Consider the following 25,848-nt stretch of genomic DNA (forward strand, 5'->3'; position numbering starts at 1 on the left):
AACTCCTTTGTAGTTCTGATCTCCCCATTCATTCACTTTTTAAATAGCAGAGAGAAAAATAGATCAGATAGAAAATGGATGTAACTGCAAATTATGCATCTATCATGCTTACTGCCTAGTGGCAATCTGCCTTTGACTTTCAAAAGAGTGAGATGGGGCCTTTCAGCCTTTCAAAATGTAGGAATATAAAAATACAAGTCCTATTTAAAGTGTAGGTGTTGTGAAATGATGATTATTTTAAAAAATAGATCTTTTGTTGTTGTTATTTATTATCTAACTAATTGGACTTCCATGAACCAAAGGCCAAATCCTGAGCAAAAAACACAAACATTTCACAGACAAGGTTTAGTGTATTGATGTGGTTCCTGTTAAAAGGAGTATAATGAGATGTGCTTTCCAACGGGCATTAAACTCCTCCAGTCGATGGGACCACATGTGAATAAATTACCCTTATATTCCATAGTCACACCCTGGCAGTCATGCAGCAAAAAAATCCATTAAAATCTGTAATCCACAGCCTTGGAACCGAACATCACAATACCATTTACATCACTTGCTTAGGCTTCTCCCACCAAGGGCAACCCATGCGACAGCCCTGTAGGCAACTGTGGAGACATTCCTGTCCACCCTGTATGACCTAACACTACACATGTCCTGACATGTCGTCAGGCCTTCAGCTGTCCTCCCACAAGTCCCTGCCTGGAGTTCTCTATGCCTTTGACAACTGCATCATGGCACCAGCCACACAACGTAACTGGCCCTGACTGAGTCTCACTGCTTGATTAACTTACAGCCAAAGGAAAAGGAGACCAGCAACTGGACTTGGCTATCAGCCTTTCATCAGCTATATGTGCCCATTGTAGCTGGCAGCCCAAGAAGGATGGGTAGCAAACAAGCACCCATTTTCCCAAGGACTCAGGCGAGAGCACTCGAGCGGGCACTATGACCTGCTTACATAATTTTCCTGGGTATAACTCACGGTGGGACGTACTGGAGCAGTCTTTCCCAATAAGAAGATCCCAAGTCATCAGAGGTCACCAAGATTTTAAAAAAAAAAAAACCCACAACACTTGCCAACCAGCACACAGGACAGAGCACACAGGAAAAGATTGGGTGCAACAGCTTTCTTGGGTCCACACAAAGAGGTAGGTAGGCAGTAGGAGAACAGATACTACCAAGGCCAAAGTTCCTTTCCCAAGTCATATAGGCAGGAGATGAGCCACATGTAAACAAGTCACACCATTTTTATTCCTCCAAAAAACTTTATTGTCATTCGAGACAAAAGGCCTTCGTTCACCTCACTCCACACTTTGCTCTCTTCACAAAGAATGAATTCTGACAGCCCTGCTTCAAGGAGCAGCACCCTGAGTGCATTTTGATGTTCTTGGTTCATGTGGAAGATGAGTGTGGCACTTGTTGCAAAGGACCCTGTCCTTATCCCCCGCTGTAATATTTTGAAACACGGAGTTTCAAGGGGAGCCAGACCTCAGCTGTCCGAGCCCTAACCTGAAGGGTCTGTCAAAGGCAATGCTAAGAATCCTCTCCTGATATGGACTTTTGCAAAAGAAGGCCAAGTTAATTGTCACTTATACACATACATATATTTGTATATATTCATATGTGTGCCTGTATGTGTTCTTTATACTCAATTTTGATCCAAAGCACCATGGATCTTCACTCACAGAAAGCTACTCTCTGTCCTCCCTGGCAGATCTCTGAATCAATACTACTTACCATCTGACCAAGCAATCATGCACAGTAATCTGGATAAAAAAATAATACAAGGCAGCCCACATTCTAATGGGAAAATCCCCAATAAAAAAACCAGCACATGAAAACACCTTCTTTAAGCTATGCAGCCTCCGTTACTAGCCTCTGCATTTGCCCACCATGTCCTTCCAACACTTGATACCTGAGCCATTTCAAGTCTGGCCCTGTGCTTGAGCCACCTTCACAGGCAGTCCTTTTCTCACATGCCTGTTGCCTGGACAGCAATCCCCTGACTTGGTAGGATTCATATGGATGGCTTCAGTTGTGGGCATGTTTCTTCCTCCCCCACGCAACAACAAAAGAGAGGATAAATCTAAGGCATCCCAAAGCAAGAATGATGGCCACACAGAGTAGCAATAGATGGTTCCCCAAGAAGAGCAAGCAGGGAAGAGGGTGAGAGAGCAGAACCTGGAGCAAGGGAAGAGCAAGGCCAAACCAAATATGTGCATGCCTAATAATATTTCTCAGATTACACTCTTGATTTTTTAGTCCCTTCAGCTGCCAGATGCATAGCCATAGCCCAGGATGCTGACTCAGAGAATGTGCGAGAGTAACTGAGACCAAGATAAACACAGAAGCAGAGAGATGGCAGCCATCATCACAATGAACTTTCTGTGTAACAAGGTAAACCATTACTAATCTATTAAGTAGGTCACATATCTTTCCAGGTGTCACTCACATTTTGTCTTCTGCATGAGTATTTATGCAAAAGCAAACGGACTAATATGGGAATTCATACAAATATGCACATGTGGAATCTATTCAGCTCCTATACGAGTGCCCTCTATTGTACCGAACTAAACCACTCTGTACATGTATTCCTTAAAGTCCTAGGAAGGGAGGAGAGGAGCCATGTGGAGGAAGCTGGGCAGGATTCACAGCAGAGAGGAGCAGCCAACCTCCTGATTGGCTTTTTTTTGCCTAAGTGTGGGTGCAGACTGGCAATGGGCAACACTGGTACGTGCATAAATAAAGCTAGGACTGGTTCCACTGTTTGACATGTGGGGTAAGCAGAGGCAGAACCAAACAGAAGCAGCCACAGACCTGTTTGGTAACTGTGAGAAGACAAAGTGATGCCACATATGTTGTTATGTGTGTTGTGCTGACCACCAAAAGCCAGCGTAACTGTCTGATGTCAAGGGTTTGCAACAGAGCTGGTAGGCAGATCTGGGCTACATTTTTCTCAACACTCGACCAGCATCATCAGCAAAAGCATGTAAGGCAGAAAAACATGTTCTCTGTCTAAACCATCTTGTCCAACCGTGGGGATGGAGTAGGCTATAGCTGCAGCAGATGGAGTCTCTGATGAGACTCTGGGTGGTCCCACCAAGGACTCTCCTCAATCTCTTACCAAGTAATGGACAATCAGCTTTTTCCAGCCCTGAACCAGGTTATTTTGTAATATGCACCCGAGTTTACATTAGAAAAACAATAGCCAAACAGAATTCTGACCAAAAAGCAAGTGAAATAGACCTCTTACTTTCACCAATGTGTAACACAAGGTTTTTCCACCATTTTCTCTGCTATTTCAATAGCTTAAAATTTACAATAGGCTTAGCATTAAAACTATACTACAGCTGGTTTTATTGACACCAGACAAGGATTTTCTTCCAAGCACCTGAGGGCTGAATTATTTCTCAGTATCCAGTATAAGAGAAGACTAACTAGAAAGCCAATCCCTAACCATTCATTTATCCTACTTAAACCTTGCTTTGGATAGTACCTAAATCTTCTGTGGGCCTTGCTAAAGGACAGAGATCCTCAGCTTTTGTATCATACAAAATCATCTTTATCCCTCATTGATCAGATACGTCTTTGTTACCCAGCTTACTGATGTGTAAGACACCATGTAAAATAATAAACAATTATCTTTGTTAGTTCTATTTTCTAATTTATATCCTCAGGCTATTGCCTCAAGAGTTGTACGCAATTCAGGTAGTCGTTTGTCATGTGAACTTAGGCATTGCTCAGGTATTTAGCTTTTAATTCACAGTAGAGAAAAATGAGGCAGTATTATATTAAGAAATGTATTACAATGTAGTCTTTCAGATTTACAGTTTTAATTCATTTTAATATTAATTCACTGGTAGCACAAGAATTTAGCCTTAGGTCTATTTTTACAGTATTCAGAGATGCTCCTGTAGGACATAGGCCTCAATCCAGCAGAGGATGGAAGCAAATGCTTAAACATGTGAAGTATCTCACTGTAACCTGTGTTGCATATTCAAAGTTCAGGACATACTTTGGTGTTTTGCTTGACTGGCACTAACAGGGTTTCCATATCAGAAAAAAGTGACATGAAGCAATTTCTCTCCATCATAGAAGAGAACAGTTTAATAATTAACACTAAACGTCAGCCTGGATTTATTTACAATGATACAATGGACACATGGGCAAAGAGCCTTTGGTTTATCTGCTGTTATCTTCAAAATAACATATAAAGGGCATAAGTAATGTGTGAAGACTTGCCAAGAGCTCAGCCCAGCTATTCAAGCTAGGTCAGACACAGCAAAACATTTTGGCATCTAAAGGTTATGGCACAGCTCTGCTAATACCAAGAAGGGGGAATTGTTCACTGTGCTTCTGCTGGGCCTCTATCAATGATGATGAGCTATGAATAGCTTTCTAAGGCATCACGAGGAGTTCAGTTTTGTTTGGTGCTTTTAAATCCTTTTCTGAGTCATATTTCTCTGCTCTGGGGCTTTTATTACAGATGAGTTTGTTGCAAAAACACATAATTTCCCAAAACATCAATCTGAGATGGCATAACGAGAGCAGGATTCGTGGGGTTATTTAAAAAAAAAAAATCAATTACTGACAAATCAATATATTCTCCTGTTATTTCTGCCTCACTTTTTTCTTAGGTCTGCAACTTCAATTAATGATTAAATGTGTTGAGCTATCATACTATTAATTGTTCTGAATTGGTGGAATATCCTAGTTATATATGAACGTCCTTGTTTATGGCAGATAGCACAATTGCCTCACACGGAGATGTTGTAGCTGTAGTGTCATGTCCCACTCAGTATCCAGCATCGCTGTTTATGTTAGAGCGTGACTTGCAGAGAGCTGCTTTCCACCTCCAACGTTACCACCAGAGCCAGGTTTAGTCAGACAAGTAATGTAGGTGTTTGGAGCAGAACACCTAAAACTGGAAGCGATCAAAATGGATAGCAACTTTTACTCCCCTGCACTTCTGATTTGTTTGTCTGTTGTAAGGGGTTTTTTTTGGGGGGGCAGGGAAGAGGGGAATGTTTTGTGGTTTGGGTTTTCGGGTTTTTTTTGTTTGGGGGGGTGGGGGGGTGTCGTTTTGGGGTTTTGGGAGGGGGTTGGGGTTTTTTTGGGTTTTACAAAACTCCAAAATCTTTGAGTGGAAGATTGTTAAACTTATCTGGAGGCAGTGGGGAAAATGCCCAGTTATTCCATTGAATTTGATTGATGGGCTTTAGATCAAACTACATCTAGCATAGGCAACTACTATACTTTTCATCCCATATTTACTGCTTTTTATAATATGTTGAGAGTACAGTTTATAACCCTTAGGTCTCTCTTCTGCTTGTACTTTTTCTCAAAGGGCTGACATTAAAAGGCAAAAGAAAAAAAAATTATCAAAACAAGCTTTACTTCCCCAAACCATGTAGTAATCTTAGTTATAGTCAGCGCATATTCTTAGATCTCATTGAGCTTCACAGGAGACTCCTTTTAAACACATCCATTCTGAAAAAGTATTCCCTCTTCCTTAATAAATACAAGAACTATTTCCTTTAGACTCATGGGCTTGCTTTCACATATTTTCCTTCAAGCTGACACTTACTGTGAGTACTACAAATAAACACTGCCCTCATATCCCTTACTAAGCCTAGAAATACCTTTGTAAGCAAAGATCAAGAAAAGTAGTTGACAAGAGGAACAACAAGACAATTTTGGGAAGATGGATTTTCTACTCCTGTGTCTTAGATACAATAGTCATCATCTTCATTTATGCTGAGCTTCAGGACAGAAAACACCAAGAATGGTTCTGTGTGGGCAAATAAAGTGCATATCTTTGCCTGTACATGAGCTACTTCCAAACTACAATCATTCCCATTTGTGCACAGCTACATCCATACTAATAGTTCATCTAAGAGGCAGGACTTCTTTGCCCAAATACTGTCATTCCTAACTCAACTACATATGTTCAGGATTAGGGCTGCTTCCTGTTCCCCTAGCTCAAAAGAAAGGCTAACCAAGCATGTAGTTGTCTGCATCTGGCTATGCAGTTGTATTTTAAGAACCACAGGTACATGCTCTACAACAACTCTTTACTGATATCTCTTCTACTTTATGAGTGTCCTGATTCCACCTATGGTAAATATCAGGTGTTTCTAAGGAAGCTCTAAATAATGCAGCACAGAAATATTTAAGACTAAGATATTGTTCGCATTCCAGTGAAAAGAATATCTATTCTTTGCACAGAGCGAATGCAGAGTCAGTTGCATGTAGGAAAGTCTCATGCTAGCATTTCACATTTGAGGGTTTGTTTCTGTCTCAAAGCATGACAGCTTACGCACTTTCAGAACAATTGGTCTGCTAGCCAGGAGAGGAAGCTACAGCAGAAGGTATGTATAGTCACATATGGCCAGATCAAGGGAACCATCCGGACTTAATACCGGCTAAAGCTCTGGCCAAGAAATGTTCCAGATAACCAGACAGAAATCTGCAGGCACCTGGGTAGCCTGCATTATGGCAAACAAACCTCACACTTATTCCCAGGTCTTGCATTGCCAAAACTAGAAAAATCCCATTTATACCATATCATCTAAATTCAAACTGGTTTTATCCATCCCCACCTCTAAACAGCAGGCACGGTGGCTTTTGCTTGTTTTCAGGTTTAGAAGAACACAACTTATGCCAAAGCTGCCACAAAAATGATCTGTGAGAGAATTGCGTGAGATAAACACATAGAAGTTAAAAGTAAAACAGAGCACTTGAACTCTTTTGCTAGTCATTCCTCCTGTCTTTTATAGTACTCCGTCTTGCCATTATTGCAAGTAAGACTGTAATGCAGGATGTCCTGGCATTCTAAAAAACTTCTCTATTTGATACACAGTTATTCTGTAAATAAATCTGCAATGAAATCCTTAAAGGTTTATTTCTTACTTTTTAGCAACTAGGCATAAAATATTGGGCTATAAAATGCTTACAAATTAGATTACTGGAAGAGAATAGAATACATTGTTATCTACTGAACCAATGATGGGTCAAATGGCAGCTTGAATTCTCGTGGCGAATATGACTGTGACCTTCACATATACCATTGACAGAAAGCAATTTTATTTACATTTTTAAATCCACATAAAGGTGAAAGATGGTACTGCTACAAAATGAAACTTTTATTTTTTTTGTCCAAAGGCATAACTGAGCTTTCCCAAGGTCACACGTAGCCTGAAATGAAGCAAGAATTTCTTAATCATGCTACCAGTACATTTCACCTAGATTTGGTGGCACTGGTGATCTATTTTCACTTACCAGTTGAAAAATCTCCTTATTTTAAGATGGAGAAATAAGAAATAATAAGAGACTGTTGCTTTTGTCCTTTAGCTGTTTCTGCACAAACTGATTGCTAATTATGTTTGAGCTGCTATAACAAACTACATGTTTCAGCTGTACAGATTAAAAACATCTACCTATAAAGAGACGGCAGGGTGAAAAAGTCTTATTTCAAAAGAAATATATCACACTCTTCAGGACCAACAGCATTCTAATGTCTATACTTCTAGAACAGTATATTTAGTAAATAATTAGAGATATGTATAATTTGATACAATCTGCACATTTAAGTATTTGAAGAACAGCATTTTTCATTCTATGCATGCCAAATGTAGCTATCTGCCACTCTTAATTTAAAAAAAAAAAATTAAAATCCATCCATTACATTCCAGCATTTCCTCTGCCCTTTCTAAGCACCTCATGATGAAAAAGTTATTACTAAAAGTCTGGTCTGTAACCACTATAAGGTAGGCAGTGTTACAAAGAAATTATAAGTAATAACAATAACTGCATTCTTCTAACCATTCTGTGCAACACTTCAAGCTTCTCCAAAGTACAACATTTTTAAAAAAGCAAAAGGTACTTATAGGATAACATCATTTTGGAAAGTACTGTCACACAGAGCACCTAGGAGAGTACATGTGTCTATAAATTATAGGTGGTTCTGGTAGCAATAGCTATGATTAAGGTTGCCTGAAACTTCCCATAATAAGACCTTTTTTCAGTTGCTTATAAGTTTGCTGAACTCATACCATTCGGAGTAAAATTTTCCCTGCAAGGTATCTGCCTCAATATTTGTTCAGTCTTTGTGGAAAGTTTAACACAAAATGGTTTAGAGAACAAGATTACAGGAAAATATACCTTGCATTGAAAAAAAGAAAAACACCACCACAATTCCTCTTTGAGAAGTCCTGATGTTGCCTTCTCAGAGAAAGAAAAACCTTTGAAATGTGGTAGGGCATAGTCTTTTTGTCAGGTATATATTTTTTAGAATTTCTGAAATGCCCATTCAAAGCCAGTCTAGTTTGTTGAGTGTTTTTAAATCTCAAGTCTTAACTACTTCTTCCCAGAAGCACCTCAGCTTTTACAGCTAAAAATCACTAATATTCTTTACATGCTTCAACCCTCAGAGCTATTTGTCTGGAATAACCTATCCATGCTTCAGCTCTGCAAAACAGAATTCACTTTTTTCAGCCCATAGAGCTAGATGCACCAAGCTAGAACATCCCTGCAATCCTTGCTCCTGATGTCCTAGACTAATAAAATAAGATACTGGAGCCAAGTTCTCCTATCCTTTTCCTTACAGTTCCTGCTGGTGCACTGCGGATGAGGAGGCAGCTAGACGTAAAGAAAGCACGTAGTAGTTTGTTGATAGATTTTTATGGGGAGTGATAGATACAAACCATTAAACAAAACCAATTATAAGCTTAAAAATAATGGATGGGGAACAAGGGTGATGGCCTGTAAACTGTTGACTTGTTTCAAGTTAACAATATACATCCATGGCCAACCATGATAATTGCTCTTACAGGGGGAAAAAAAAAAAGTCTTCAGGATCTTGGGCATATAAACAGCTTTCTAGAAGTAATTAATTAACTGTGCTATGACAGACTGACAGGGGGAGCAGCTTAAAATGCAAGGACAAGAACTGGTCTTGAACATAGCTGTGAAGATAAAGGAGGTCCAGCAAGCAGATTAAAAACAGGAAAGCACAAGACTGCTTATGCTTAGCGTTAGTGATTTTGGAAGATCTTCCAGGCTAGGTCCAGAAGGTGCCTATAATCACTACAGTGAAGTGCTCGCTCTCTCTGTCCAAGGGACCTATCAGGGTTCATAACCTGGAATTAGATATCCACAGATCCCTGCTGGGAGAAGTCTTCTGAAAGTGTAATTCACAGAAGCCACTAAACAGTCCAAACTAAGCAAACAAAGGAAAACAAGGTATGAACTTAACACTTTCTGACAATTCTGAGGCATAAACTGTTCCTAGAATTAGGCACCTTATTTTACTATTGCTAATGTGCCCAACGGATAGAGCTGGCAAGACAACGTAATTTCAACTTTCTGGTTCAAGAATTTATTTCACATCAGAATGAAGCTTTTTTTCTGATACAGGGCTCTCAAAATCTGAAGGGCTTCCACTATGAATGAATTCATACACATAGGGCCAAAGAGCAAGAGAGAAAGACTTAATACCACAAACATTTCATAACTTACCTACAAGGAGATCCTGTTTCCTGAGTGAAGGAGAACCTGAACGTATTACACCAAGCAGAATAAAATGAATAAGCAAAAATCAAGAAAATCTCCCAGATCATTCCACTGGGCAGAAGAAATTACCTCAGAATTGTGAGTGAGTTTTGGGTACACACTTTCTAAAGCAGAGAAAGAAGTCGAATCTCTTAAATCCATAGCAAGGGCTTCAGCCACTGAGCTAATGAAAAAAACCACGGATGGGGAACAACAGAAAAGTATTGTGCCCCTCCCATATCTTTTGTAAGTCTAGGGTGTTACAGACCCAGCTGGAACTACTTCCCGAGGGCCAGCATTACGCTATTATGTGCTTTCATGTGCCTCTGTGAGTCAAGAGCATGATTACTACAGAAGTTATGGTATTTTAGGCTGCAGTGGTGGCATTTAAGCTCAAAAATAACCCAGAAGCCTCACAGCTGATACTAATTCTGCTGTAAGTGATAGCTGAACGCGAGGTGCAGTCATTTATGTGGGAGCAGAGCTTAGCTGCATGTTGTTAGCTTCTTACAACTGACTAATAGGATGCTTGAATGTGTGACTGAAGCTGACAGCTGAGCCCAGGATGATCAAAACAAGATTGCTATGGTCTGACTTATACCAGCCATGGAAAAAGTACTGTACAGTGAGGACATGCACACTGAAAAATGTCCAAAGATTACATTCAGAGTGTCATGAACTGAAATCACCACACTAAGGAAAGCCAGAGCTTGAGTGCATGGTTGATGTGAAGTAATTATGAAGTAACTGAATATCAAGTAGTTAACCAATTAAAGCTAGAAGCTGTAATAGAAGACAACAAAGATGAAGAATAAAGAATATTGAATGCAAGAGAAACTTTCTGCACAGTCATTTCATTGGATATTTGCAATGTTTCTGTACTGTGCCCAATGGCAGTAATACTATACGAGCAAAAAACCCTCAGCGAAGAGTTCAGCCTCGAACCAGCCCTGTGACTGAAGTCAGTGTTAGGTTTGTGGGTAACACTGACTCAGTCACTAATAGTGCCAGATGCTGTGTAAATAATTCTTAAGTAGCCAAGAATGAAATGGAGCTCCAGGCTTAGAGGAGACAGACTCTCTTAGAAATAGACATCGAAGGAGAAAAGACTGTGAAAACTAAGCAATTGGGACAGGATAAATCTTTATTCAGATTCTGTTGTTTTATTTGAGATTTTGTTTTGATTTCTAAGAAGGAATTTGCACTGGGATTGCCTTTTGATTATTGTACTTATTTCTATGCAACTTCAGTGACTCATTCATATTTTAGAACCAACAGGATTTCATTAAAGATGAACCTCCTCTTTCTTCAGGCATGAGAGCTAACAACATGCATTCCTTACCATTCCCAACAAGTCCTCTAGCAAAGGTAGAGATGACCATAGCAAACATTCCTTAGGTACTAAACAGGTCAAACTATGTGATTTTTAAAAAAGGTAGCTACTATATCATATTTACCTATCATGAAAGCAAATAAAAGAGCATAACCTGAAGTTTATTTTTATAACCATTGGAGCTCACAGGTATGCTGACGTTTCTGCTAAGAATTCTCTACCTAAGCAGTGATACATTTAACATCGTTAAGTAACCTGAAAATTACTTCCATTGTCAAAGAGAACTACCTCAATTAAAAAAAAAAAAAATAAAAAATAGCTGAGTCCATTTTCTATCAGTCCATCTTTGTGACAGCTTTTGTTTCCCAAATACGTACTCAGAAGGCATTGGAAACTAGGATAAATTTATCAACGTAAGTTCAGTTGGGTAGATTTTCCATCCCCACTGGGCATATTTATTGGAATCTGACTGTAGCTGGTCACATTATTAATAGCAAACAATTTCTTTGATTAATTTACCCTACGTTTCTCTTCATGAAATAGCCTCTCCCATTTTGATTTCTGCTTTTTTTATTCATGATCATTCAGTGAATGTTTTCAGCATGTTTTAGTCTGGAGTTTGTTTGGGAGCTCTTTGCTTCATCTAATCACAATGATTATTTCTTTACTGGAGATGGTGTGACTTGAAATCTTCAGTTAGTATTGTCTTTGTTCCCCTAATTGACTTTGCCACTGTAAGTGTAGTATCAGGAACACTTCTGATGTGATTAATGAACACCTAGTATTATGTTCGAATCACTAACTTACCAAGGGATGCATAAATCCATATGGAAACAATCCTTCTCTAAACTTTCATCAGACAAAACAAGTTTACACAGATGTATGTTGAAAAATTAAAGGCTTCTGAGGAGTGAGAACTTTTACAGGTGGATCCTCATGCTATTATCCCAACTCATTTCACGCCGCTCCCTTGTTTTCCTGTGATATGTTTTCCCAACACAGAATGATCCTTCATCCATTACTCCAACCACCACATGATCAGCTGCAGTTAAAACAAGGACAAAAGGGCAACATGGACCATGGACCATAGGAGATGCAAGTAGTCTACAAAATAGGAATTATGGGATGTACAAGCAATGAGTTTGCTATTTTCATGTAAGTTATTAATATAAATCCACTATGTCTTTTCTAAACATGCTTAAGAGAGAATTATTCCAAACACCTCTACTGTTTTTGAAGTCCTAACAAAAAGGCGCGGCACAGAAAATTCCAAGAATTCAGGGATTAATCTTAAATCAATCATGCAAGGTGCACCATACACAAAGAGGGCTAAGTGAAAATACTGTCTTAGATTCAGTCTAGTTTCTCCATTAATAGGCAGAGTTGGAGTAGAAAAAAAACTTCCATAGTGGCCCTCTAGAACCATCACATTCCCACTCATGAACAGCTTTTCCTGATGAAGACATGAGCACATATGCCTCTCATTACTTGAAGTGTTTTACAGGTCAGGAGCAATGGAAATGTAGGTGCAAATTTAGGGAATGTAAAATACATGAGTCAAATTGAGTCAGGGACCTGCCCAGCTGGCTGAATGTTAGCCTGAATCAACAGGCTAGCGAAGTCACAGCTCCACCTGTTGAGCTAAAGCAAATCATCCACCTATAACGGCTGGCAGAACAGATTTTTTTTTTTTTTCCCCAGACATAGATCACTAACCCTGTGCCACTTGGATAAAACAAAGCATAAAAGTTTAGGGAGAAATCATGTAGTCATTACTCTAGGTGAAGGAGTACTGTAGTCATTGAGCGATTCTGCCAGAGAAAAAAAGGACTTGGATCTAAAGGAAGGGTCTCGTGGCAGACCAAAGACAGGCTGGCATTCTTCTCAGTAAATTTACCAAAGCATACCATGATGACAGAAACACTGCTAGAAATGAAAGTGTACAGAGCCCGCTCAGCTCTTTCTAACTTCACAGGAGACTAAATTGCTCAGACTAAAGGCTATGAATCCCACATAGCCATGCATACGTATTCTTTCACATTTATTAGAAATGCCTGGTTCTTCCTTCCTGTGCTAGCTATGAATAGCCGATTCACGCAAAGCAACTCAAGCTAAAATGTAATGAAATATCATTCCCAACCACCTGATAAAAATGGAAATATTTATCAAGCTAAGGACGCCATTTTATGACCAGAGAAATCAATTGCAAAGTTCTCATGAGTCTGAATGGTCTTGAATCTTGTTTCTTGTGGAAGAATAAATAAGGGTACATTTTTTGCCTTACATGGTCACCATTCAAGTACATATTTCTTCTTAAAGGAAAAAAAATCTGCAGTGGTCTGCAAAAAATGTACATCAGTAGCAGTTACGCTTCTGATCTAGAGCAGAGATACAATACTGCGTGCAGGCCACACATGGCTTTCTCAGATATGCCACCATTTGCGTCTCTTTACAATTTTAGAAAACAGTAAGTGGTGGTGGCTGAATACTTCAAAAACATGTTTACAAAAAATAAAAAGGCAAATAAATTACCTATTTGAAAAGCTTAACTTCGGTTTCATTTCAAAGACAAAGATATTTTGCAAACTATTTCTTCAGAAATGGATTCATTATTCAGAATAAGTCACATGATTCCAAAGATTCAGAATTAAGCAAAAAAATAATTATTATTCAATAATTAATGCATAAATTTTTATTATCCAATTAATTATTCTGCAATAATAAGAAATAAAATATGTTTAGGATAAGGGATGGTGGGTAATGTGATGCTTGCTTATAAGAATAATACTGTAATAGATCCTAAGTAGCCCAGAGGTAAATTCAGCAAAGCACTGACGCATATGTGAGTGAGTCTCCTGACTTTAGTTAAGCTTGTGTTTTGCTTCTAAAAAGTAGTTGCAAACCATCTACTCTGAAGTGCCTGCTACAACCCCACAATTTCAGAATATTCTATAAATTGTGAAGAATAAAAGCAGCACTCACACCTCCTCTAATGTACTTAGTCACACATTTCCATATTCATTTGGATTGCATTACACCGAAAGACTGAACCATATCATTACAATCTGCTAATCCACCCAATAACTTTTCCAAGACTCACACTCCGCTCTAGCTAGCAAATATTCTGTGCATTTAGGATGCAAATGCAAGCTACATTGTGATATACTGCTAATTCTGTGGGATAGTATCTTATTCCAAAGACTAGTGCAAGGGGAGCCAGCAGAGCTGCTCACAGGGTAAGGAGGTACATGGCAAGAGGTACCACCATTCGATTCAGTAGAAAGAAGCTGAAGATACCACAGATGGTTCGCACAGAGCACTGTCTTATCAAGGGCCAGGTGATGTTGTTCCTCACTCACTCCAAGTGACCACTCACAAAAGTGGCTCCACTGAAGTTGTGGATATCCTTTGTGCAAGTAACTGCTCGAACTTTATAATTCAGATATTAGAAAGCAGTGTTACTAAAGGGTCATGCTCTTGCACCTCTGCAACGTGTGCTACACTACCACCTACTACAAGCAAGTCAATTAAGCAAATGGGATTGTTTGTGAAAGCAGGGAGAACAAATAAGTAGGAATATAAAATTGTGGGCCTTGTTAAGGTAATATCCATTACAGATTAAGGCAGCAGGATGGATCCCATCTTTTTTAATGGTGAAGGTTTTGATGTACTATTTATTATGCACATCTTTTATGTCGCATCTCTGTATTTGCACTCCTCCTTATTTCCCTGCTCTTTAAAGATCTGTTCACTCAGCAATTGTCCTCCATAAAGCTACACTCTTATCACTATGTTTTACCTAGCAATATTGCTTACAAAATCTTCTTAAGGTGCAAAGCATTCCCCACATAAACATTAAGAAAAAAATCTGTATGCAATACAGAGTAGCTACAGAAAGTGACAACAGAAATTACTCTAAATTAGAGTCAAATTACGGACTAACATTTTGATTTTAGACAGACCAATATTTTACAATATTGCTATTGACTGTGCAAGAACTGTGAGCACACAGCTTTAATATTATTCCTATTTTAAGTCCATACCTTCTTTTGCAAGACCTCAAATGCTATGGATGAGATTGTAAATATAAAAAGCAGTCCATTAATTTTATATAAACAGTTTTATATACCTGAAGGCCTATGAAAACATTTCTTGACAAAATAGCTTAGCAGAAGAATTGTTTTTCTAAAGCTCAATCAAGAATGGCTTATAAAAATGAGTGTGCAGATAAATATTATGGTACAGGTGGTCTGAACTATCCATAACAGAAATTCCATTAGTTAAAAAATTTTAAGAGCTGCCAATTACACTTTCAATTTGAAGTGGCATCTGAATAATGATAAGCAATCCTCAGTGACAGAAATGGTCTACTTAATATTCAACAGGAGACAGAATCTGTCCTCCTCGCACAAGTAAACCATTGATTTACATAGGAATCCTACCTTGCATAACACTGCAGGATCAGGCCATAGGATCTGCTGTATAGGAGCCTTTGGTTCTCAGTAGTGCTCTCAATATATGGCTAGAGTGTGCCTTCTTTTTTGCTTTTTCCTTTAACCCAATGGTTTCTATGCACCTCTAAGACAAATGCAGGAAATACTGTGCCAGCTGAAAACTCACTCCCATATAATGCAAGGCTGACATGGGAGGGGCAGGAGGGGCAGGGGCATAAGACGTGCTAGTCACTAATCATCTGTAATGTTACTTACATTATTTCTGGCAGTATGTAGTGTCAGGTAGAATCACTGTATTCATAGGGCCAGATCCAAAACTACTGGAGTTGTCAGAAATCACCACTGAGTACAGGGATTTCTAAATCAAAGCATCAGATGTTCTAATTAGGATGGTAAGTAGCATCTTCTGTTTTTCAACTGAGGATGTTGTATTAGTTAGATTTTAAGTGACTCTTTACTTTTCTTCCTAAATAAACTAGATAAATTTAATATACCTAATTTATATTTATATATAAAAATATATATGTGTCATATTTTAATTACAGGCAATTCCAAGAACTGAGGCTACTAGATCACTTCTTTCCTGCTATTATTTTGGCTGTCAGCTAAAAGGAGTCTGCTGAGCCTGGGGATCCTGTCCAGCTATGACCAAAGTTTAAGGAAATATACAAAGAAATAACATAGGCATATTTTACTTATCAGTTTTTCAAAAGTTCAGCAGAAAAACAGAACAATCACATGCGCACACAATAAGAAACAACCAGGCTCTTCGTCCTTCAGTTTTTGCATCAAATATGGATTAGAAAATGAAATTTGAGGAAGGTAGGGCACTAGTATCATTATAATTTGGTAGGGTCCCAGAAAGCAAAAAAATCCTAATTTCTCCTCCTTCAACAATCTGCAGTTGTGGAAAGAGCAGATTGTCTTTCCATGCATTGGTCAAATGGTCATCAAAGTGATGAAACAGTTTAACAGAAGAGGTAATACCTCAGAGGGCACTCACAAAACTAACATGTAAATTAACAGGACAGAGACCAACTAGTGGAGAAATCATTTCACAATAGACACAGGGAGCAAGGAAGAAAATATTACTAAACCACTCTTTGGAGAGGAAAAGATAGGGCACCTGGAGAGATGGATGCAGTGTGCAAGGCAGATGAACGTCCCTGAGACATTTTTCACTAGTTGGACTGCGAGACACTGACATTAATGAGGGTGGCATTTGGAAGATAAAAGCAATATCTCTGAAGCAGACAATACAGTTTCCAGGCACCATGCATGGGGACACGGTGTAATCAAAAGGGACTGGAAAATGTTCACGTCTAGCAAAAGCATTACAATTGCTACTGATATTCATGGGATAATATGGATCAGGAATAAATGGCTTATGTTTTTTTCTGGAGGGTTGGTGGGGATTGTGGGTTGTTTTTCCTCTCAGCCCAGTCAATTCCCATCACATTCCTTTATTGAAGGACTCTCCATCAGTCATCCACTTATACCTGCCTTGTCAAAAGTCAGTGTTTCATTGACAAGTGCTTTTCAGGCAGCAGTCCTCTAGAGGACAGCTCTGTCAATAGTGAGTAGGGATTTACAGGGTCAGAGGCACTTGCCTGCGATTATCTCTTCTTGAAAGCAAGGAGGGAGCTGGGAGATACCCTGAGCGCTGGCTGTTGGGACACAAGCAAGTGGAGGGAGCAAGATCTGGCTGCCCCTCACAAGGTGTCTCAGGGTGCCTCTACACCAAAAATGACATCACCTATGTCTGAGAGCCACTTCTTCCATGGCCCAGGAGATAGGAAGTGTCATTATTAATTAATCACTCCCTGCTCTCATGCCTCAGTGTTAGCTGTGTCACACAGCCCATTTTGACCCTGACGCGCTCAAATGTCTCTGGTCTCACTGCAAAAGGAGAAGATGCTGTGGTCCTGGGATGGAATGAGACAAACCTGAGCATCCCAGAACAACTTTCCTGATCCCCATACTCATCCTGCTGGGGATCTTAGATAATTGAATCCAAGATCCCATCCCTGTTCCCTTCCACACTCAAGTATTGCCCCTCTGGTCAGTTTTTGCCCATCAAATAAAGGGGCTGCTTCGCCATTAAAAGAAAGCCAGTCATCAGCAACAGTAAATACGTGGATCTGCTTGTCTACCCTTCTTCCTTCAGAAAAACCAACGCAGGCAATCAAACCCCAAGTCCAGAGCGGGTTTCGGGTGAGGTCTGAGCAGCAGAGCCCGAAACATTGCCTAGCCCGGGACAGGGCGTCTATGCAAGAGGAGTTTCCAAGGGCCGGCGTGGTCCAGGGCAGCGCACGGCGAACGGCGCCCACGCCGAGGCGGGGAGCGGGGCGGGGCGGGGCCGGGACGGGCGCTGTCCGCGGTGCTGGCGCCGCTGCCTGCCCGCCCCGGGAGCTCTCCAAGGTTCTGCACGGCATTGGCGCTGCCGTGGGCGGCCGAAGCGGGGGGTGGCGCCCGCCCGGGGCCGGGCGGCGGGGCGCGGCGCGGCAGTCGCGGAGCAGGGCACCTCGAAGTCAGCCTTGTCCCAGTCCGTCTGCAAGCCCTTGTCCGCTTTCCCCGCAGCGCTTGCACTAGCCTTCCGCGGCTCGAAACATTCAGCATTTCCGACAGAAGGGAGAAAAAACACACTTAAAAAAAAAAAAAAAATTAAAAATCACGTGGAGTAATTGTGCACTGAAGAAAGTTTTCGACGCGGATCCAGTAACGAACAGGAAAATGGGAACCCAAACTAACCCGACATATGATAAAGACAAGCTCTTTCTGCTTCCTCTTTAATGCTGCATGCAGGGAGCGCAGCTCCAAGTGTGAAGGTGCCCATGTCCTCGTCCTGCTGCAGAGTACCGAGCACCTCCCGGTTGTCCTTCAGTACTGTCTCTTTCTTTCTCCTCTTCGACTTAAAAATTTAAAGAGAAGGGGGAAGTAGTAGAAGAAAGCTGACTGAATCCCTCCTTTAATCACAAACAAGCCCAGCAAGGTGGATTCTGGGAAAAGAAGCTGTATTCCTAAGCAGCGACCGGTGTCACAGTAGTTAAAATAGAACAGAAAAGCCTCTCACAAAGTCAATTCTTATGCAGATGAGGCGACATAAGAGCTTTTCTCTCTCGTGGGCTTAGTGAATTTCTAATTTGCCCAAAGAAGCCCTAGAGGAATGAGGAAGAAAGGGCGGGAATATTGGGATTGCTAGTAGTAACTAATATTACCCTGCTCTGGATTGTCGCCTAGAAAGAAATACACTAAAAATGAGGGGATCCAGCGCCATTGTCCCAGCCGAGTTATTTCTCTTGACCTTCGGCTTTGTCCATCCAGGCTGAACAAACTTCCTGCAATAAGCATCACCCCTGCTCTCTGCCCGACACACAACTTTGGTCTCTCTAGGTCATGGAAATGGAAAAAGGATGAGAGGCGGTTTCCCCTCCAACAGAAGGGCACTCGCAGAAGTTTAAACAACAATCAGAAAAACGTAGGGTTAAACAATAAACTAGGAAATATGCTGTCCTGTTGAACAGAGGGCAGCTTCCACAGCATTGAGAACCCGCCAATATATATCATATCAATAAAAAGGAGCTCTTCGAAAGCTTGCATAGTAATTGAGATTGGAGATCTTTTTTGATATGGGTTGGCATTTCCTCATATCAATCTGACAGAGCCAACTCAGGAAATTGCTGGTAATATTCATCTGGGGAGCACTTTCATTAAACGTAATTCATTCGACTTTCACAATAAATTGAGTGACATCCTTACAGCAGAACCTTTTTATCCTTGATGAAGTGCTTGCCAGCCTTTGGTTTTCCACTTTATTGTCACATTCCTTAAAGCAGAATCGTCAACATGTCAATCTGCTACATGAAAAAAATGCTAAAGCTGTATTTACAAAGCACCCAGGAGGTGGTTTAATGCTGACTTACAGGAAGAGCGAGTTCGGTGTTAAACTATCTGATAAATCACAGCATAACTTCACCGAAGCCCAATCGGGAGAACAGAAGCCAATCCTAGGGAGAGAAGGATGGCTCATACATTCATTTTCTCCAAGTGCTGGCTATTCCGAGCAATTGGTTTCTTAACCTGCTTCACCGCACTTTCCAAGACGACTGGGAAATTGGCTTTTTGTTAATTAAAATGGCGGGTTAGAGATGCAGAGAAATATTAAAGAGCTTAAAATGGATACCTCTAGGTACCGACTTGGAAGATTTGGCTAGTCAAAGAGAGGCGGGGATATTGGATTATATTCAGGTACCTCCCTAAAAGGTGAAATCTGTTCCAGACTGCTTTCTGCAGCGATTTAAGAAATGAAAATAGTGTGTACTAAGCACCAAGAAAAAGACATTTCAGTGCAGGAAAACCCTTTCTTAAACTCCTAGCACAGGTCCGTGGTGGTTAGGAAGGAAGTAAGTCCCAGAAAAAAATGCACCGTCCTCCGCTTAAGGAGGGGAAAAAAAAAAAAAAAAAAAAAAAAAGCTCAGATAAGTTTGTTTCGCCTACATGAGATCCGAGTTCGGTTGCTATTCCCGTGCCTTACCTTCCGAAAGGGGTATTATTCCCCCTACACCACCGCGAAAGCGTCTCAAACTCGTTCAGAAAGAGAGAGCGGGATCGTCTCAAGGCTCCGTAAACTCTCTCGCACAAAAAGCCACTTCTCTCCCTCCGCGCCAAGCGCTCTCCCCCCCCCCCGCCCCCCGCCTTCGACGTCAAATCGAAAATTGCAAGAAATCGCTTATTTGGGGGGAAAAAAGCAATACCCCAATGCTTTCGGCAGCAAATGCCTCTGCTTATATATGTGATTATGATAGGACAACGCCTTGTCTCTCTTTTGTTTTTTGTTTTCTTTTATCTTCGCTGCCTATAGAGGTTTGGTTTTTTTCCTCCCACGACAAAGTAGGACACAATCAGCAACTATCTTTAAAAAAAAGAAAGAAGAAAAAAAAATCAACTTATCTTCGCCGGCACGTGATATCTCTTCACTTTCTCCATAGCTTTCATTAACCGGGGTGAAATGACCGCAAACAGTGCGACACAGAGCAAAATTAAATGTACACAAACTCTGGAGCCACTAACCCCCTGTTTACCCCCTCAGCAAATACCGTACCAAGTGTGCCACCGCTGAGGACAATTATTATTCACGACATTTTTGCAGGAAAGCTCCGCTCGGCTGTCAGAAGGCCTCCAAACTACAGTGACAGTGTGGAACAGACCCTAAAATCCCAGCCCGGCCCGGGGAGGAGGTTAGCAGGCTGTTTCCAAGACCCTCCGCCAATGCCATCGCCCTGTAAAACAAGGTGCCCCGGAGCCCCGCAGTTGTACTTCTCTGACAAAGCGCCGCGCAGAGAAGCTCCCCGCCCCCCCTCTGAGAAACAAACTGCTCGCAGCCCTCGTCGGGGGGTGAAAAATCACCCCTCCGTTTGGTCTTGTGCTGCTTAAATTCCGCACGGAGTTAAAACGCTCAGCCAGTCAGCTCTGGTGTATATCCTAATTTACAAACCCACCGGTGAAAGAAACACTTTGGTGGGAAAAGACGATGATCCGGAGGGGGCTGAAGGGGCAGCAAAGCTCCGACCGGTTTTAGTTCCGTACCCGCTGCTCCGGGTAAGGAGGACCTAAGTAGTGAGCTGAAGTCTCTTCCAGCCAGGGTGATCCCAGCCAAACAGGTGCATGTTACCATTCCCTGCTTGTACCGTGTGGGAAGTTCCCCCTAGAGCATGTGAAGGCAGAGCCTGGCAACGTTGTGGGGGTACAATCCTGCAATCTGCAAGGCATTTTGCCGCCCGGCGCCCTGAGTTTGCCGGAGGGGTGCGCAGGATCTGGCCGGCGGCCGGGGAAGCGGCAGGACGGGGCGAGCGCCCGCCGCCGCCGGGAGCTGCCGGCCAGCAGCCCGCCGGTCCCCGCCCGCAAGAAGGGACTCCTTAGCAGCCGGTACGGAAATGATCTGCCTCCTCGTTTTGGGCCATGCTTGACCCGTCCCACTGCGAAATAACTAGTTAGGATCCTTGCCGTCTTTGCCAGCAGCCCGCGCGTTTTCTAGCAGCTTGTACAGCACGTTGCTTCCACTCAGGGGAAGAAAAAAAAAAAAAAAAGAAAAAAAAAGAAAGAAATGAGAAGAAAAGAAACAGCCTGGCGCTTTATTGTCCTGTGGTGTCGGACTGGAAATTCACAGGCAGCTAGGCAGGAATTAAACGAGAAGGTTTCCATTAAGGGAGTGGTGTAAAACTCCCATGTCTTTCTAAACAGACAAGGCTCAAACCTAAGAGTGTACGATCTCCTAGTGGTTTTTTGTTTCTTAATATTAACGTGCCTCCTTAATGACGATTTTGAGCTCGGCACAGCACTGTTAGTTAAGAAAACATTATCCATTAGAATAGGACTAAGATGCTTTCAAAAGAACAGCGGTGGAGTCTTGTAAATAAGAGCGAGTGTAGCTGTTCGAACACTTTCTGCAGATCTTTAAATCTGAAGAAACAAAGTAACTGCAAGTCTTTAAAGGTTAACTCCTAATTCTACCAAATAAGTACTAAGTTATCCGTTTAGGCCAAAGGAAATGCACTTCCACTGCAAATCAAATATAACATTTTCAATACACTGCACAGCTCGAAACAAGGAGAAAATGCATGTCTCGCAGAGACTAACTAATGTTCTTATCAATAAACATAATACGGTGAACCATCTCTACCCCAGCAAAATTCCTACTCGTTCTGGTCGGCCGTGACCTCTATAAATTTCAGGCAATAAGGCTGGATGGCATATGGCTCTATTAAAAAGGGGGAGAAAAGCAGAAGCACTTTTTTTCCCAGGTTTCATTAGGAAGAGGTTTAAGCGGCGGGGGGAAGCAAAGAAAAAAAGCAGCAGTGGTTTGCTGGGTGAAGAAAAATTACAAGCCAGCGAATGTCTGTAAATGAGTGACTTCGAGGCAGCCGAGCCTTGCTGCGACTGTTCACTGTCACTGACCACCGCCTAGTTCAGGCGGAAGGGAAACGGGCTGTTTTCCCTCTCCCCTATATTATTAACCCCTCTCAAAAAGGATTTTTTCAACAAACTCGGTAGGAAGCTGGTTGTGCTGCCATTTCATTTACCCTTCCTAACAAGTTGGGTACTGAAAATTTAATTCCTAATTGAAACTGCTCAGGTCCACACAGAGCGACGCGCACACACGGATAGGCACAACAAAGTGCTGCACCTTGCTGGTTTGTGGCACCGCATTAAAGCTTTAAACTTCACGCTTCGATGCTAATAAACAGTTTATTATCACGCGTTGGCCTAATGCAAACTTTCAGAGTCACTCCCTAAATACAGAGACTAGGGAGAAATTGGCATAAACGTGGAAGTATCGACTCAGAAAGGAGAATCGTGTTAGACAGGGAAATCCTCTGGATCCCCCCCGAGTGTTTTGGCAGAAGACAGCCCAGCCGAAGAGCGCATCCCCTCCTCCTAGCTTGTCTTTTATTCCCATTTGGGTTGGTGTTTGTTTTGGTTTGGTTTGGGGGTTTTTGTATTATATTTCGTATTGTTTCGAGGGAAACTGGAAAATCGTTTCCTTTACTCTGCAATGCCAAGCCCTCGGAAAAAAAAAAAAAAAAAAAAAAAAAAAGCAGCATTCAGGTAATGAAGTCTGTAACTAAACGGTAATTGAATCAGCATAATTTGCACACTGAATGGTTTTCAAATGCTCCCAGTTTACAATTAAAGGAGAATTAATGCGCTTGTTGTTCAGACTGCAGCGCATTAGAATAAATCCAGCACTGTTGTTGTAATGAGTCGAGAGCAGTTTAACTGCCAGCAAACACATTTAAAATTTAACACGACGTATCGATCTCGCTCCGGCTTTTTGATAGATTTTTTGCCGCGCACTTTTCTCCCCACTTCCATCCTCCCCCCCGCCCCCCCCCCGCCTATAAAATTCGCGGGGAGGAGAAACGCCCGCGGCAGACGTGGCACCGTCCGGCGATGGCCGGGGTTCCCAGGCGGGAGCCACGTCGGGCGGGTGCGGGACGGGACGGGCACGACCCCCGGCGCTGCGCGGCCGCGCTGGGCGCTACGCGGCCGCGGGAGGAGCGCGCCGCCCGGCCTGCCCCCCCCACCCCCCCGCCCGGGCCCGCTCGGGATTGGCTGCCCCGTGCTCGGCCGCGCCGCGCTGCCCCGCAGCGCCCCCAGGCGGCGTGTCCGTGCCAGCGCAGGGAGCGGCGGCGCAGGCAGCACCCGGCGGCCGCGGAGCCGGAGCCGGAGCCGGAGCCAGGCGGTCGCGTCCCCCGGCACGGGCGCCGGAGTGCTTCTATTGGCCGCCCTCCTGGAAAAGGGGCTTTTCTCTCCCCCGCCGCCACGGGGACGAGCTCCTACCAAGCGTTTGCCTGCTTAAGGCATCGCAGGCGAGCGAGGGTAGGGGCTGCAATGGAGCAGCCTGCCTTGTTTTTGTTCCTTGCGATCGTAGAGGGAATAAAGCGTGTGTTAAAGGAGATAACGCCGCTGTTTACTCGTGTTCCCCCGGTAATCTTAAAGGAGATTTGCTACGAAAGTCAATGACACTCCACGCGGAAAATACTAGCTGTGCTCGTCACCGAGTGCCTGCACGCCTGTGCCGCGCCGCCCGTAGTGGCACACTGGGGGGGGTTCCCTTGCGGAGGGGCTCCCACCCTCAGGAGGGAGCAGAGGGCAAGAAGTTGCCTCCAGCCCACAGCCTGGGCGGGCGCCCCCGCGGCGGCGCTCCGATGCCCCCGCAGGCACAGGGGTACCCGAGCCGGAAGGTGACACCTGGGCACCCGGCCCGGGAGCCCCCTACCCTACTCTCGCCCAAGCAGCGCACCCCTTCCCCGCGGAGGAGAAGTTACGGGTCTGCCTCCCCCCGCGCCCCGCCGAGAGCTCCCGGCCGAGCCCCGCGCCTCCCCGCTCCGGCCCCCGGCCCAACCCCGGGAGGACGGGGCAGGGCTGGCTGCGGGGCGCCGGTAGTTGCCGTGAGTTTGTTCGTTCTCCGCCAGGCTGGTGCCTTCCTCCCCGCCGAGTTCCCCCCCTCCCCGGCCCGTGCGAGGGGCCGGGGGTACTCACCAGGTAGAGGGTGGGCTGCAGCAGAAGGACCGCGTACCAGTACACAGCCTGCATCCTCGCCGCTCAAACTTCCCCCGCGCTGCCTTCGCTGCCTCTTTGTTCCTTCCAGAACATAGATCCACCTGACATCCACTTTATAGAACAAGCAGAGCTCTCACCAGCCTAGACAAAAATGAAATTATAAACCCCATGACCACAAGACAAGGTTAGGCTTGAGACAAGGGGGGCAGAGAGGTGTGGAGGGAAGGGGGGGCGGGAGAGAAGGAGGAGATGGGGTGTGTGGATGGGGGTGGGGGAAACAAAAAACGATTAAAATCGAGTTAATCCAGCGTCAGAGCAAAGTGATCGCACGGTCCGGGCTGGCTGCAGAGCGCCTGTAGGCAGCGCTCCCCGGCGCTCAGTCCTTTTACCGGGCGGGAGAGCCCCGTGGTGTGGGCTGGGACGGCCCGGGGGTGCCACCGCCAGCTCTGCCCTGCCTGCCTGCCTGCGCGCCCTCGGCGGCGAGCGGGCGGCAGCCGCCCGGCAGTTGGCCGCGAAGCCCCGGCAGCGCGCTGGAGAGCGGAGCGGCGCCGGAGCGGGGAGAAGGGGCAGGACACGCTGGTATCGGGGCTCCGGATGCTCCTGGGCGCTTAAAGCCGAGGCGAAGAGCTTCGCCTCCGGGACCCCTGAGCAGGCTCTGCCTACCCCCACAAGCGCCCACCTCCCTCCGCCGCTCCTAAGGCGCGTCGTGCCGCGCCCCGGACAGGGACCGCGCCCCGGGGCGCCCCGACGTGCGCGGACCCCCATCCCCGGCCCCAGCCCTCCTCCGCCCCCGCGCCCCGCGGACAGCCCCGCCGCCGCGGGGGGGCCGCGGCGGGGATACGTACGGCGTGGGGGGTCCGACGGCGGCCGGGGCTCCGCGGGGTGCTCCATGGGCGAGCCTAGAGGGGCTGAGCGCCGCGGCGCAGCCCGCCGCCCCTGCGCATCTCCTCGCCGCGCTCCGCACCGAGGTGTCCCGCGGCCGCTGTGCATCCGGCGCAGGCACTGTCAGGGCGGCGGGGCGGCTGGCAGGCTCTCCCCCCCCTCGCCTCCCCTTCTCCGCACACGGCCGCGCTCCGGCTCCGCCGAGCAGGACACTTACGGGAGGAGGGAGCTGCCCGGGCTGCCCGCTCGCCTTCGGCGGGGGGCGCGGGCAGGAGCGGCGGCACCGGCGCTCCGGGGCGTCCAGGGCGATTTGTCTCTATTAAAAATGACTTATTGGCCAGGGAGCGGCGAGCGCCTGCTATTTAACTTCAGATAAAAATCTATCTGCAAAGACCTTGGCCGATCATCTTAAAATAAAGCGCTGGAGCCGAGCACTGTCCGAGCCTCACTGCTTGGGGAGAGAGAAAGAGCGGCGGAGGGGGGAGGAGAGGGGGGGCTTGCTTGGCGAGGGGGGAAGGGAGGAGGGAGAAAGGGGAGTTTAGCGGCGTCCCATCCTCTCCTCTGAAC

At 44.3% G+C, this 25,848-nt stretch overlaps 1 protein-coding gene across 2 annotated transcripts in view; it reads right to left on the reverse strand.

Moving 5' to 3' along the window:
- NXPH1 (neurexophilin 1) overlaps window positions 1-25,730 on the reverse strand; it is a 146,127-nt gene extending 120,397 nt beyond the window's left edge. Inside the window, exons 1-2 of one of the 2 annotated variants that reach the window (XM_054816167.1) lie at window positions 25,499-25,730; window positions 24,379-24,540 (exon numbers count right to left, since the gene is read on the reverse strand). In XM_054816167.1, coding sequence (XP_054672142.1) covers window positions 24,379-24,432 — 54 coding nt within the window. In that variant the 5' untranslated portion in view covers window positions 24,433-24,540; window positions 25,499-25,730. Of the gene's footprint in view, window positions 1-24,378; window positions 24,541-25,244 lie in introns of both variants that reach the window. The other variant, XM_054816166.1, reaches the window with a different exon arrangement.
- Window positions 25,731-25,848: the final 118 nt, after the last annotated feature.

This window comes from Grus americana, chromosome 2 (genome assembly GCF_028858705.1).
Source record: "Grus americana isolate bGruAme1 chromosome 2, bGruAme1.mat, whole genome shotgun sequence".
Lineage (NCBI taxonomy): Eukaryota > Metazoa > Chordata > Aves > Gruiformes > Gruidae > Grus > Grus americana.